The 15,294-nt window shown below is 36.4% G+C and overlaps 1 protein-coding gene across 1 annotated transcript in view; it reads right to left on the reverse strand.

The window, feature by feature from the left end:
* Window positions 1-15,294, reverse strand: part of LOC119040203 (AGBL carboxypeptidase 4) — a 1,071,017-nt gene that overhangs the window by 598,809 nt on the left and 456,914 nt on the right. Inside the window, exon 4 of the mRNA XM_037133086.2 lies at window positions 5,822-5,916. Within this exon, the coding sequence (XP_036988981.2) occupies window positions 5,822-5,916 (95 nt within the window). The remainder of the gene's footprint in view (window positions 1-5,821; window positions 5,917-15,294) is intronic.

Consider the following 15,294-nt stretch of genomic DNA (forward strand, 5'->3'; position numbering starts at 1 on the left):
TTTTATTTTTTTGTTCTACCTTTTGAGTTGACTCCCTGAGTCTTAATCTTGGCCTCATCACTCAAGAGCTGAATGACCAATTTCCTTAGGTTTTCCCAGGAAGTCCCCAATTTAAAATTAAAATTTAAATTCCCATATCTCATACTGCAAGGAAGAGCTGGACCTGTACTCCCAAAGGAGATTTAAATTCCTCCTTCAGAAAGGCACAGTGCCTTCCAAAGCTAAGTGACAATGTTATTTTTTATTTTAGTCAGCATTTCCCAGACAGTGGCTTCCTTGGCAAATACATCCTGCTGTTGGGTTTGCACCCAAAGTCCCACTCAGGATTAATCATGGGGATCCTTTAGTCTCTCCAGTCTCCAATTTCACTACAATTCCCTCTGCACTACTAGGCGTACCCCTCACTAAACACTTGATTGTCTGTACCATAGGTCTCGCTTGGGAAGCACATCTGCAACACGGTCTCTTGAAACGTGAAGCACTCTACCAGCTTCACTTGTTCAGCAGGGCCACCTTCCAGACGCCCTGTGCATGCCATCCTCCGAAGACAGCAGTCTTTCTCCCTCGTGTAAATTCTTCCCTCCATTTCTGATGCCTCTTTCCCTTTAATGGATACTAAAGGTGTCTGGGCCTGGTAATAGGTAAGACTACACTCTTTGACAGCAAGAAGTAACTACAGAAGATGAGACCTTCATCCGTTTACCCTTGTCAGATTACAAGGTGTAGAGTTTTGAAGGGGGAAGTTGTCACCAAAGACAGTCAGGTGCCAGGGAGTGGCCAAGATGGTGGCAGGGGGAGTTCTTACACTGAGTACTACAAAAAGTTAAAAATAGGAATGGATAGGGCTTGAGTGCACCAAAAGCTAGAAAGATGAATGGATGGGGCCCCAAGTGCACAAAAGCTAGCAAGATAATTGGATAGAAATAATAGCCCTTCCTCCCCATACGTATAAGGAACAGCAGGGTTGAGCAGGAAGAGGAGATGGCCTTTGCGACGGAAGTTTACCATTCTCTCAGATCATGCGGCACCTGAATAAAACCTCTTTCCTTTTGTACCAAAAAGAAAAAAATTCCAATGTCCCAGGAAGGCTAGTAGTTCCAGGCAAACCAGGAGGTAGTCAGAAGTGGGTAATGGGAGCCATCCAGAATTCTCCCTCTTTTACCAGTCACATCTAGTCATTCAGAAAGTTAGGTCAATCTTTTGTTAACCCTCAAATCCACCCAACTTGTTTTCATCGCTACTATTACAATCCTAATACATTATCAGCTATATCTTAAAGTACTGCAAAAACCTCTAAACAATTGTCCTCCTCTCCAAAATATACTGTATTCAACAACAAAACTGATCTTTCTCAAATGTCAATCTTATCCTGTCCTCCCCTGGTTAATTCCTTCAATTTCTCTACATTGCCCTCTGAATCAGGCCCAGCTGTTTAGTTTGACTTAAAGGCTTAAATCAATTTCACTCCTACCTACCGCTTCAGTTAATTTCTCCTTAGAACTTCATGCTCCAATAACATTGGCCTTTGTCATAAAAATGTATGACAGAAGGCCTTTCTCATCTCTTGGCCTTCAAACAAATTCTATTATTTCACACGTATTCCCACTTGCTATGATCAAACTCCGAGTCATCTTTCAGCCCTCAGTATAAATAATACGCCTAATGAAGATCTCTTATTGTTGGAGCAGATTAAGTCTTAAATGCTACATAGCATGCTAAATAGTTTCCACAGCATGCTGAGTTACCCATGTCATAACAGTTACTACATTTAACAAGAGTTACATATTTAATGTCTAACCCAGCAGACCATGAGCTATATGAGAACAGTGACCACATCACTCTTGTCACTGTTTTGTTCTAATACTTTGCACAATCCTGGGTGACTATAACTATTCAGTTACCCATCAGTTTTGGGTGAGTAAGAGGAAAAGAAAAAGTCAGAAAATTTATTGAATTCATAAGATCCTATGTAATTAATATACATACACATTGATTTCACATTTGTTTCTTATAACGAGTCTGAAAATATTATTATGCACTTTTTACAGTGAGGAAACTGAGACTCATGAAAGTGGTGCCATGGCTCATCACGTTATTTCTTCCATTTGGAATCCCTTTTCTTCTTTTTGTTCTTGTACCAGTTCCTCAACACCTAGCTGAAATACCGCCTGCCCTCAGAACTTCTCCTTTTCTCCCTGCAGTCCTAATGGTACCCATCTCTTCCCTCCTCTAATCCTACGACACACTGCACATCCTCCCTACTGGTTCTTAGCACAGTGCTCCTTATACCATACCTACTTATGTTTGTGTTTCATTTCAACCTCTAAAAAGTAAAATTTTAAAGATATAATCCAGATCAGACGCACATTTACTACCTTAGAACCTAGCACAATGTCAGATGCTCGATAAAAATGCATTAAATAGAAACTGCCTCTAAAATTTGGTCTAATCTCAATCTACTATAATAAACTAATCAATCAGAGAAGTTATTTCAGATCTACCAAAGATCACACATCTGATTCCTACTTCGTTTTGCCTTCTTCCTTCACCCTCCCCCAAAATGCAGTATGGGAAGAACACTACTTGAAGTCCTGAGCTCTCTGGCTACTGTTACCACTTACTAGTTGTATAAATATCATGGCTTTAGTTTCTGCAGAGGTGAGAATACAGATACCAGTTATTCTGGAACCCCAATTCTCAGCAGTGCCTGGTATCAATTTCAGCTTTTGATAATGTTAAAAATTATTAAAGAGTTATGGTTGCAGATACTTGATGCTACAGAGTATTAACAATCAATAATCCTCTAAAAATCTAATATGTAAACAGAGAGTGAACTAAAATAAGCAGAAAACTTCTGAATTTTCCAGCTTCCCCATTTTGCTGCCGGCTTTTGTGAAGTTATCTCCTCAAGGCAGAGCAGCCTTAGCTGACCATATATTTGCATAATGGCCTTTTAGTTGCTGCTTTTGCTCATTTGCTTTCCACAACTAATTAATTACCAGACCTCTACCAAGACCTGACGACATCTTTGCTTGGGATCAGTCACAGCTCCCTTTGATTGGTAAATAATAATATTTACTTAATGTTCATAATGTGTGGCACATTAAAGGTGCTCAATAACATCTTATTAAGTAAACGAATATCTAAATATCTGGCTTGAAAAGGTAATGAAAAGTTTGTTTTCCCATTAGGTATAGATTTCACCCAGGAAATTTAGGGTTTTTAATGAGGTAAAAAATTTTCCATGGTCTATTTGAATATCAAAATAGGCAACGCCTCTGGACCAGAAGAAGTATCAGCTACTTCTCCTTTTGTTATGATGGTTGCTTTGGCATCGTGGAAACTGGAATTAGAGAGATAAGAAAGGAGATATTCTAACACTGGGACCTGCAGGTTATTTGTCAGCCTTGAGTCGGGCCATTGTTTAGAATCCTAAATTGTGATGAACTCCTTAGGGCCAGTAAAATGTAAATTCTGAGAGCTAGACAGCCACATACACCTTATGTTGTCCTGGGAACATTTAGGATAGTGACTAGTGGAAGATGGGTTCTGGTATAGGCAATCAACATAAGGAATGGAAGAGAGTCCTAGGCAGAAAGCGCCAAAGGGGCAGAAGGAATCTTTAGCAAGAAAACCAATAGCAAGAAAAGTAACAATTATAGCCTTTAGAGAGCAGGTAATAAAATTCTAAAACGAAGTTCCATTTAGAAACCACTCTTACTGTCATATTCATGCTATGTCCCTAATTTCTAGAATACTGTGTGGTGCATTAAAGGTGCTCCATAAGCTCGTAATAAGTACACAAATATCTTAACATCTGGCTTAGGGAAAGGTGACTGTGCAGAAATGTGAACAGCTTCGTATCCAAGGGGGATGCTAAAGTAAAAAATAGAAGAGATTAAACATATAAACAACCTGTCTTGCTCTGGTACCTTGCACCTTACAGACTTGATGAACTACAGCAAACTCAGATCGGAAGCGCTCGTCTTCCAGACCGTTAGAGAAGCCCAAGGATTGGATGACTGCTGCTGAAAGCTTGCCAACATGGCATTGGAGCACTAACTTAATTCTAAAGTATTATAATATAAATGCAAGGAATCATTCATATTTCACAATCTTGTCAAGAGCCCTGAGAGAGAGGACCCAACTGATAGTCCATGAGAAACAAAACAAGGCAAAATGCAATAATTAAGGCTTAAGAATTTTCAAAAGCACAAAAGAAGAGAAGACTCCAGAACAAAATACATGAGAAAACAGGGCAGTGACTACTGTTGCTGTGCAAGGTCCTGACACAGAACCCGGTAAAAGAAGCACAGTGCTATTTTGAAGGCCTCTATGAGCAGATCCACAGTCATGTCCTTTTGTTGGAAAGGTATGAAGTATGCATTGACACACATCTGTTAAGAGAAACATGGGCACTATTATTACCCACTTGGACTGCCTTCAGAGATGCATGGCAAAGGCCTACCCCTGGCCCAGATCCCACTGTTGAAAAGGAATTAAGGAACAGCAGCATAGGTGACTTGATAGAGCAAAGCAAAAAACAGACCCAGGAAGATATTTTTATATTTTAATAAAGAGTTTTCATTATCATCATCAAATGCCTACATTTGTGCAAACCTGAGCTTTCTCAGCCCAATGTTTATAGAAAATTGCCAAGCATCATTTATAGATAAAAGCACAATTCAATATTTATGAATTTCTAGTTTTGTATAAATATAGGCATTTGGAGATGATCTTCTCACTAGTCATTAAATTTTGAACAGGGATCAAAGCTAGAATCATATTAACAATTCCTTGCATTTGTGTAGTTTTTACATAATACTATTAATAATAGATGACATTTACTGAGCATTTACCAAGTGCCAGGCACATTACATGTAAATTCTCATAATAAATTCAGTTTAGTTCAACAAGCATTCACTTAACACCTACTGTGTGACAGATGAATAACACTTGTTTCTGTCTTTAAAATCTCTTGTTTTGGTGCATTCAATCATTTATTTGTTGAATGAATAAATGAATGGATGAATGAATAAATGAGTGAATGAATGAACCAAGTAATTGGTTTGAATGGCAACATAGGGTAATGAAAATAATGCAGACACCTCTCCTGACTAGGTATCATATTTAGAAAATACTCAACCTTTCCTAGCCTCGATTTCTTCATCAGTAATATGGAAATGTTTAAATATTTCTCTTGCAAAAATGTTGTGAGAATAGTAACAGCAAATGTAAAACATCTGACAGAGGGTGGGCCCTACATAAGTAGGAGCAGTTATCATCATCACCCATATCGTCATCACTATTATTACCGCTATTGAGCAGTCCTATCCAGCTCTCATTCTCACTCCAGCAATGGGACAAACAGAACTTTAACGTCCACAAAAAACACACACCATCAGAACGTTTACACAAAAACACCACAGAAAACAAGAAAAGCAAGGAAAATCTACTAAAATGTAGTTTCCAGTGTCCTCCCAGGTTCCTGCACAACATCTATGCTCAGGCTAAAATAACAAACGACATGGAGTCAACTCTAGTTAAGCTTCCTGATATCATGATAGAAGGCAAACAGGATAGGAAGTTAACCAAATACCATGTTACACCTTCCCTCAGAACACTGGTCAGTCCAAACATGGGACCACGTTCTCCATCCCAACATTCTCAAAACACAGCACCCGGAATCTAACCAGTGGCCATCCAGAAACAGCTTCTTCTTAGTGCCAGTGAGGCTAAGCCCTATCCATACAGCAGATAAACTTGAGCCCTGGGTCAAATACTCCAACCAGAAACAGGTCCCATTCTGTGGGTCACTCACCATTTTGGTCTGCTAGTAGATTTTACCATAGGGGCCATCCCATCTCGATAAAGACTCTTGGTTTTGCTGAAGTTAACAATGTTGAAAATGACTCTCTGAAAAAGAAAGAAGTTAATCAGAACACTGTGTTATGCAAGTTGCTACTTCCTGATAATTAGTACTAGAAATAATAAGCAGGGTTTAAGGAATCCATATAGACTGGCTGCCAACAGTACAGTGAGGATAAACCACACCCACAGAAATTCAATGTGTTTGTTCCAGCTTAGCATAGTAGTCAGCAACACAGCCTCTGGAACCTGGAAGCCTGAATTTTAATCCCACTTTACCACCCTCAAGTTGTATGACCCTGCCAAAGTACTAAATCTGTCTTTGCCAGTTTCCTCATCTGGAAAATGGGAATAATAGTGGTACCCAGGGTTACTGTTAAGTATGAAATAAGTTAATACATGCACAGTGTTTGCAGCTGTATTTGGTACACACTAAATTATGCCCTTTTCCTTTAAGCTGACCTAGAATCTGCATGAAAATGATGTTATCATTACAGTGACAGTAGTACATTTGAAGTTCAACACGCTAAAGATAATAGCAGTGCAAAACTAAAATTAGAAAATTCTGCAATAGCTAGGCACCCTTTAAACTAGAACTGGAGGTTATATGTCCTTTTCTGCACCCCCTTTACTATCCTCTGCTAGGGGACAGGGATACTGGGCTCAACTCGAATTTTAGCATCAGTTTTTAAGGGCATAGGTCTTAGGTAAGTCCCTTTCCTCTCTGGGTCTCACCTTTAAAATGGGGGAGTGGAATGTTTTAAAAGATTATAAAGTCCTTCCAGGAGGATAGTATAGCTAAAAGAGATGAGTCCCTGTTTTAATAAATAACTTTGTCATACTGGGAAGAAGAGATTGGGAGAGAGAAGAGGATTGGGGTTAAAAGACACTAAATGACCACTGAAAGTGTCCAAAGGAGAAAGGATGAAGACCAGGGCAAACATAGCCAGGAGAGAGAGAAAGCTTTCAAGAGGTTCCCATAGATTAGCTTTTCTACCCAGAGGCAAAGGAAGGGAAACATCAAAACTCATGTATTATTTCACTGAACAAATATTTATTGGGTGAGGCATTATATAATAGCAAGTGCCAGGTATTTTGTAATTTTTAAATGTTTTAAATATTTTCCTATGACAACAATGAAACTATTAACATATTCATTTCACAGATATAGAAACTGAGGCTCAGACGGTTTAACTAACTTCTTTGAAGTCATGTAATTCATAGATGGAGAGTTGATACTGAATCTAAGGGATTTAAAAAAAAAGATGCCCATGATCTCTATCTTTGAGTTACTCGCTAAGGTTCCAAAATTCCATAACTAACCAAGTCTGTTTTTCAAAATAAGAGCAAAAATAAATATAATGAAAAATTTTCAAGCTTTAAAATTTTGTTTTCTTAAAAAGAGAAAATCTTAACCATTTCCTCTGGCCTCATGTTTGGGACCACCATAAAACACTTTGCTCTATGAAATAAGCTCTTAGGAATGACTTATGTTTTTCTTTCTCCTCAGAGATCTAGCCATGACCCCATCTCTAGGCATTTCAGTTTCAGAACTCTCTTCTGTCATTAAATTAAGTCATCAAGAATGTCCAAGGCTATTCCATTATTAATAACCCAGACCTGCCTGTTGTCAGTTCAATTACTTCTCCCAGGATCTAGGCTACTGTCTGGTTTAAGAAAATCGATATCAAAGGGACCAACGGCCTTTGAACCTCACAGAGCTTAACCCCCCTATTTTCTTCTGAGGTTCCAGGTGCCGGATCCATTTCCAGTGAATCTGGAAGCCATACTACAATTTCGGGATCTAAATTAGGGGGACGTCTATTACAGAAATAATGTATCTGTGTGAGGCTGGAATACATAAATGAGAAAGTGGAACATTTATTGATCACTAGTGTCCTACACTGTGTCAGGAGAATAAGTTAATAAAGGCTGTCTCCCCCTGCCCCAAATATAGATCCTAGAACTATTAACTGGTAGAGCCAGGACTTAAATCTTAGGAGTTCTAACCATGGGGCTCACACTTTCTTCGACACTACATACAAAAAGAACACCATCTCTTACCATTCTCCACCCACACATTTTTAAAAAATGTTTTTCCAGCCTCTTTAGCAAAGCTGCTTCTGGTTATGAGAGTCAAAGGAAGTTGGAAGTAGGAAGGTCAGGAAATCTTGTCTTTCCATATGTTACACTTAATTATTAGGTATTTATTGAAAACGCATCATAAGAAATAGAACCTATGAGTTAATGATAGCAACTCTAGTAATAGCAAACAACTTCTGAGCACTTCCTATGAACCAAATTATTACATATCCTTTATTTTTTATATATCAAAAAAGAAATAATGATAGGAATTTAAAAATATTTAGAATTGGATGATTGATTCATCACTGCATATCAGATCTTGTGGCACATAAAAAAAGCAATATAAAGAGAAGTTAAAATTCAGGCTTACGTGCATGTACTAGAAAGAACTAAAAAAGTGCCAAATTAAAAAGTCAAGAAATAATTCATATAACAGAATTCCAGAGCTACAAAACACTGGAAGTATTTGGTACCACTGAAAGTAGAGCGTCAGGCACAGCAGATACAAAGTCCTTATAAAGAGAAATTAAGTCTCCGGATTCTTTTCCTCACACCAAACACCCAAGTGACTGTGACTTTCCATTGTGATGGGAGACTAGAGGTTGATTCTCTGGAGAGATGAAAGCACCGGGACTCTGGATTCAAATTCCAGAATATTGGTAGTCAAGTTTATTACCTCTATAGTCAAGAGATTAAAGAATTCTTCTGTGGGAAAACAAACTTCCAATTAAAAACAAACTGACAGTAACCAGCGGGGAGATAATGGGGGTGGAAAGAGAAGGAAGGGTTTTCAGGAACCTGTATAAAGGACACATGGACACAACCAAACAGGGGATAGAATCAACCGTGGGAAGTGGGAATGGCTTGGGTGGGGGGTTGTGATGGGCAAAAAATGAAGACAACTGTACTTGAACAACAATTAAAAAATGTGAAAAAGATAAAAAATTTCAAAGTTAGATATAGACGCCTCCCACAATTAAATGGCTGGCTCTCCAGTGGCATCTTCAACACATGCATTTAGATCTTCCATTTCAAATTTTACCACCAATCTGTTTATGATAAAGGACATCCAGTAGAAGCAGACGCCAATGTAACCAAGCAAAGATACAGAAGGCGGGGCAAAGGACTCAGGTGAAAATAGGGAATTTGCAATTGATACATTGAAAACATATTTAACGGAAAAACAAAGCAACTATTAGTAACAGGCGGGAGGCATCAGGGTAGTTGTAGGAGACAAAACTTAATCATACATCACAAGACTCATCTATATTAATATTCACCTATTCACAATAAAGAAAAGCCTGAATATTAATAATGAAATGATTATATATATATATATATATATATATATATATATATATATATACACATACATGGGGGGAAGGGAAGTACTTGTATTGTGTAGCAGAACTGTTAAAGAATTTAATCACTTTCATATACAAAATTGATAAATAATATATAAAACTAAAATAAATAATGAACAGTAGCACAGAAATTTTATTTAGAAATATAGAGTATCAGAGGAAACAATGAAAAGAAATATAAGTGATTTCTGCTAGAGCAGAGATCAAACCCTGCCTCTTCCTATTTTGTAAAAAAAAGCCATGCTCATTCATTAGGTGCTGTCTACAGCTGCTTTTGCAGCAGAACAGCAGAGGTGAGTAGTTGTGACAGAGACCTGATAGACTACAAAGCCTAAATTACTCCCTATGTATTTCTTTACAGCAGTTTGCTGATCCCTGCTTTAAGAAGCAGGAATCAAAAGTGTGGGGGCAAGGTAGAAAGAGGGTTCTTTTCTTTTGGCTTTTGTAGTAATATTTGACTTTGAAATTATATACATATATTATTTTCGTGAAATTTAAGAAAAAGATAGAAAGCTACTGAGCTGATTTTATAAGGATATTATAAACTTGAAGCAAAAATAGGCATGAACACTGGAGAACAGAAAAGTATAGCAAGAAACAAATGAAACAAACAAAACAAAACAAAAATAGAAACGAAAAAACCCCTCATAGACACAAACAAGTGTGGTGATTACCAGAGGGACGGGGGGAGGGGGGAGGTGGAAGAGGGAAAAGAGGGGATAAACGGTGATGGAAGGAGACTTGACTGGTGGTGGTAAATGCAACATACAATATACAGATAATGAGTTATGGAATTATACACCTGAAACCTATATAATTTTATTAACCAATGTCACCCCAATAAATGTAGTTTTAAAACAGTAAAAAACTGTGTAGCCCTGTGTCAGTTATAAAAATTTATTTAAAAACCTCTAAATAAAAAAAATTACTTATCTAAATCCAATGGTAAATTTATACACACACACAAACTGTACATCTAAACAAAGTAAGATATATCTTAGGAACGGAGAGATGATTCAAACATCAAAAAGATCTATAATGCAAGTAAGCATATTAACAAATTGAGAAATACTAAATTATTAACAAATAGATACAGTAAAAACATCTAATAATATTTAACATCATTCAAATATTTTTTACTCTGTGAAATCTACTTATAGAAAGGAATTTTCTTCAAATTATGAAGCGTATCTATTTAAAATTTATAGCAATCCCACTTAATGGTGAAATGTAAGATACACTCCCTTTAAGACAGGAAACAAGGTTGCCACTATTATTACTTCTATGCAATATGGTAATGAAAGTTCTACTTCAATAAAATAAAAACAGGTAGTAAAAAGTATAATGCTTAAAAAGAAACATGTAAAACTCATTATTCACATGTGCTATGATTGTCTACATATGAAATAAAAGAGAAACTGAACAAAACTTAGAATAGATAGAGTCAAAGAAAGTTGCTGGATCTCAAAAACAACTCAGATTTCAACAACAAACCTCTACAAATAATGGACCTACAATCAAGAAAAGTATAGAAAGAGCACAATTCACTAATATCAGGAATACAAAAGGGAATTACAACTATAAACACTAAGAAGATTAAAGGTTGTTATAATAAAAAGATACTATGCAATGAATTTGAAAAATTAGAGGAAAAGGGGAAATTCTTAGAAAAACAGAAAATACCTTACTGAAACTGATCAGAAGATACACAAAATCTGAGGAATTCTATTAAATTTATAGAGGTAACCAAATACACTATTATTCCTGTGAATAAAATGCCAGGCCCAGGCAACTTCCCTGGTTAAGCTTTCTAAACACTGAAGGAAACCGAAACACCAATTTTACACAAATTATCCTGATAACTGAAACTGAGGGAACACTTTCCACTTTGTTTTCTGTGACCCACATAAACTTGATAATGAAATCTGAAAAAAATGGAGAAAATTTCTTTCCCAAATATCTAAACAAAAAATTAGCAAATTAAATCCAGTTAGAGTGGGAGAGGAAGAAAACAATAAATCATAATTAATGTCTATTTACTCTAGGAATGCAAGCTTGTTTTAAAATTCTTAAATTAGCCCTGACCACTGTGACTTGGTTGGATGTCATTTCACAAAGCAAAAGGTCATTGGTTGATTCCTGCTCATGGCGCATGCCATCTGGGGCATGTTCTAGAGACAACCAATCAATGTTTCTCTCACATCAGTTTCTCTCCTTCTTTCTCCTTCCCTTCCCCTCGCTATATAAATAAATTAATTAAGAAAAACAAATACATAAAATTAAACACTATAATATACCATATTTATATCAAAAGGTGAAGAAAAAGCATCTGATAAAATGTTACATTCTTTAATTATAATCAACTCTGCCCATGGTGTAGCTCAGTGGATTGAGTGCACACTGGTCACCTGAAGGGTCACCAGTTTGAGTCACAGTCAGGGCACACACCTGGGTTTTGGGCCAGGTCCCCCAGCAGGGGACCCACGAGACGCCACCACACATTGATGTTTCCCTCTCTTTCTCCTTCCCTTCCCCTCTCTCTAAAAATAAGTGAAATATTTAAAATAATAATAATTACTCATAGAAAACCAGTAATAGGAAACATCTTAATATGATAAAGAATATGTACCTGAAAATACAACAGCAGCAATATGATGCTTAATTATGAAAATTTTAAAGTATTTCCACTGTATTTGGGAACAAAAAAAATGTCTGCTTTTCCATCACCACTCATATTAAAGCCTGAACTGGAAGTTCTTGCCAATGCAATAGGCAATAAAAATAAAGAGAAAGAAGATGGTTGGGAAAAAAGAAATAAACCTTTGTACTATATACACAGTCAACATTATGTGTATAGAATATTCCAAATTAATTTACAAACTACTAGAATTCATTGATACAAAGTCAATATTAAAAATCACTATACTGGCAATAAAAATTTTAAAGTGATGACAATTATGATATCAAAAATATCAAATTCCTATAAATAAATGTAATAAATAAGACCTCTACCCCGAAACTATAAAACATTATTGAGACAAATCAAAGAGGCTTCAATAAATGAAAAAATATATAATTTTCATAGATTGAAGATTCACTATTGGAATCAATATCATACACCAAAATCTGAGCAGTGGTGTGTGTGTGTATGTATGTCTCTATGTGTAAAATTTGATACTTTCTTTTTAAAGATTTTATTTATTTATTGTTTTAGACAGGGGAATGGAGGGAGAGGGAAAGAAATAAGCAATGTGTGGCTGCTTCTCCTGTGACCCCTCTGCTGGGGACCTGGCCTGCAAGTGAGGCATGTGTCCTGACTGGGAATTGAAGCAGTGACCCTTTGGTTTACAGGTTGGCACTCAATTCATCGAGCCACACCAGCCAGGGCAAAATTTGATAAGTTGATTATAAAATTTATATGCAAATGCAAGAGAAAACCCAGCAATGGCAGTCTTAACAAATAACAAGACCTACTATGAAATTTTGAGAGAAATAGACAAAAAACTGTACTTGAAAAATAACTAAATAAAATTTAAAAAAAACAATGTGGCTTACATTGCTACAGATTTATTTATTTTTATTTTTTAATTGTTGTTCAAGTACAGTTGTCTCCATTTTTCCAATACAACTTTCTCCCACCCCACCCACCCCCACCTCCCACCCTCAATATTTCCTCCCTTTGGCTTTGCCCATGGGTTCTTTATATATATTCCATGATGACCCTTTCCCTTGTACAAGAGCTATACCAGTGTATCAGAACAGAAAGCCAAGGAACAGACTCAATATACATCAGGAATGACATTGTAGATCAGGCTGAAAAGCTGATCTGTCAATTAATGATACTGAGTTGATGAGTCACCTATATGTGAAAAACATCAAATTAGATCCCTACCTCACACCAAATACAAAAATAAATTCCAAATGGATTAAGGAATAAAATGTACAAAGTGAAACACAGCTAATTATTAAACAGACTCAGGGTATGTAGGGATTTTTTGTACAAAATATCAGAAGCATACGCTATGAAGAAAAACATAAATATTTTTTACTGTTTTACAAAAGCTGTATTCTATCAAAATATATTGAAAACAAATGAAAAGACATGTCAATGATTGAAGAAGGCATACATAACCCTTGTAATGGAAAAGTATTTATACACAAACCTATAAAGAACTCCTATACATCAAAATATAATGGCCGTCCAATAGAAAATAGGCCAAGGATATCAGACAAGTTATAAAGAAATGAAAGGAACTGGAAAGTATTATGCTGAGTGAAATAGGCCAGTCATTGAAAGACAAATACCATATGATCTCACCTTTAACAGGAAGCTAAACAACAAAACAAACAAGCAAACAGAATAAAAACAAAGACACAGAAATAGAGAACAAGTGGGCAGCGACCAGAGGGGAGAGGGAAGGGAATTTAAGGGGGATAAAGGGGAGGGATTTTGAGAAACAAGTATGAAAGACACAGGGATGAGGACTGGGGGGCAGGAAATGGGAGGGAGGTGGGGAGATGGGGCGGGGGGGGCTGGGATGGGAGAAACAGACAAAAAACTTGAAAAATAACTAAATAAAATTTTTAAAAAAGAAATGAAAGGTTTAAAAATACATGAAAAGTGATTGAGGGAAGGTAAATTAAGAAAATAATGAAATACATTTCTTACCCATCAGAGTAGCAAAACAATAGTAAATCTAAAAATAACAAGTGTTGGTAATTATATAGGAAACAGCGATTTTTGCACAACACAGGTAAGCATGGGAAATAGAATAGTCTCCTTAAGGGTAATCTGACAGTAAAGATAAAGATGCTTATAACAAATGACCTAGCAACTCTACTTCCGTGTGTTTTTCTAAGACATTTTTGCACATTGTATAAGGAGACACACACAATGTTCATTGTAGTACTGTTCATTGCAATAGCAAAGCAAATTAAAACCACTTAACTCAGAATGAAAATGCATAAGTTGTTGTTTATTAATACAATAGGTATTTAAAATGAATGAACTAGAGCAACATTTATCAATACAGATAACCTTGAAAACTATGTTTAGTAAAGAAGGCAAGAAAATTTCCCTAATTTAAAAGTTTAAATACCTTTCATTCATTCGAAATTTGAAGGTAAAACATGAAGAAGCAGCATACCACTTCTTTCCTCAGTGGTTAACAAATCATTGTTCCAACACTTATGAAATAAGTCATCCCTTCACTTTCTCATTTCAAATGCCACTTTTCCACATAATAACTATTGAGATGCTTGAGTTTATGTCTGGACTTCCACCTGTGTCTCACTGATCTGTGTGTTTATTCTAGGGATAGGTAGCCACTGTTTTGTTGATCGTAGTTCCATGGTATGTTTCAACTAGGGCAAATCTCTAGTCAATATTCTCCTCTAACCATTTCATGTGGCTTCCCATCGAGTGATCTTGTTTGTCTTCTATTGGTTATTTTCTTTTATGATTCATTTTATTTATGCTTTTCTACATTTTTTAAAATTTTTGTAATATTTCACAATTCCTTAAAATCTTTCTTATGGTTTTCCTTCTTTCTTTAGTAATTGGTAAGTCATTCGTCCTACTTTTATTCTGCTAATAGTTATATTTAAATTTAAAAATGAATTTGAATCCTTAAGGTAGGCATGAGTAGTTTACATGAGAGATGTCAGTAACTTCTTTTGAGACAACTGCTTGATATGACCTACTCTGGTAATATAGAGAAGTACGTAGATGACACAACGCACGACAGCTGCTTGGTGGATGTCTGGCTACCTGGTCTTCGTGTGCCACCGTGTAGCCAGGTCAGTGTGACTTAGGTGGGACTGAACAGGAGTTTAGGGTGAATTTGCCTTGGTGTCATGACATATCAAAGGTAATGTAGGTGATGTGGGATTGAGTTGGGGATTAAATCTAAGCCTGTTTTGACCCATGGAATATGGGTCAACAAATCTGACCCATATTCCATGTTTTTATATTGCC

Source organism: Artibeus jamaicensis, unplaced genomic scaffold, assembly GCF_021234435.1.
Source record: "Artibeus jamaicensis isolate MK-2021 breed Jamaican fruit bat unplaced genomic scaffold, CSHL_Jam_final scaffold_1019, whole genome shotgun sequence".
Classification (NCBI taxonomy): domain Eukaryota; kingdom Metazoa; phylum Chordata; class Mammalia; order Chiroptera; family Phyllostomidae; genus Artibeus; species Artibeus jamaicensis.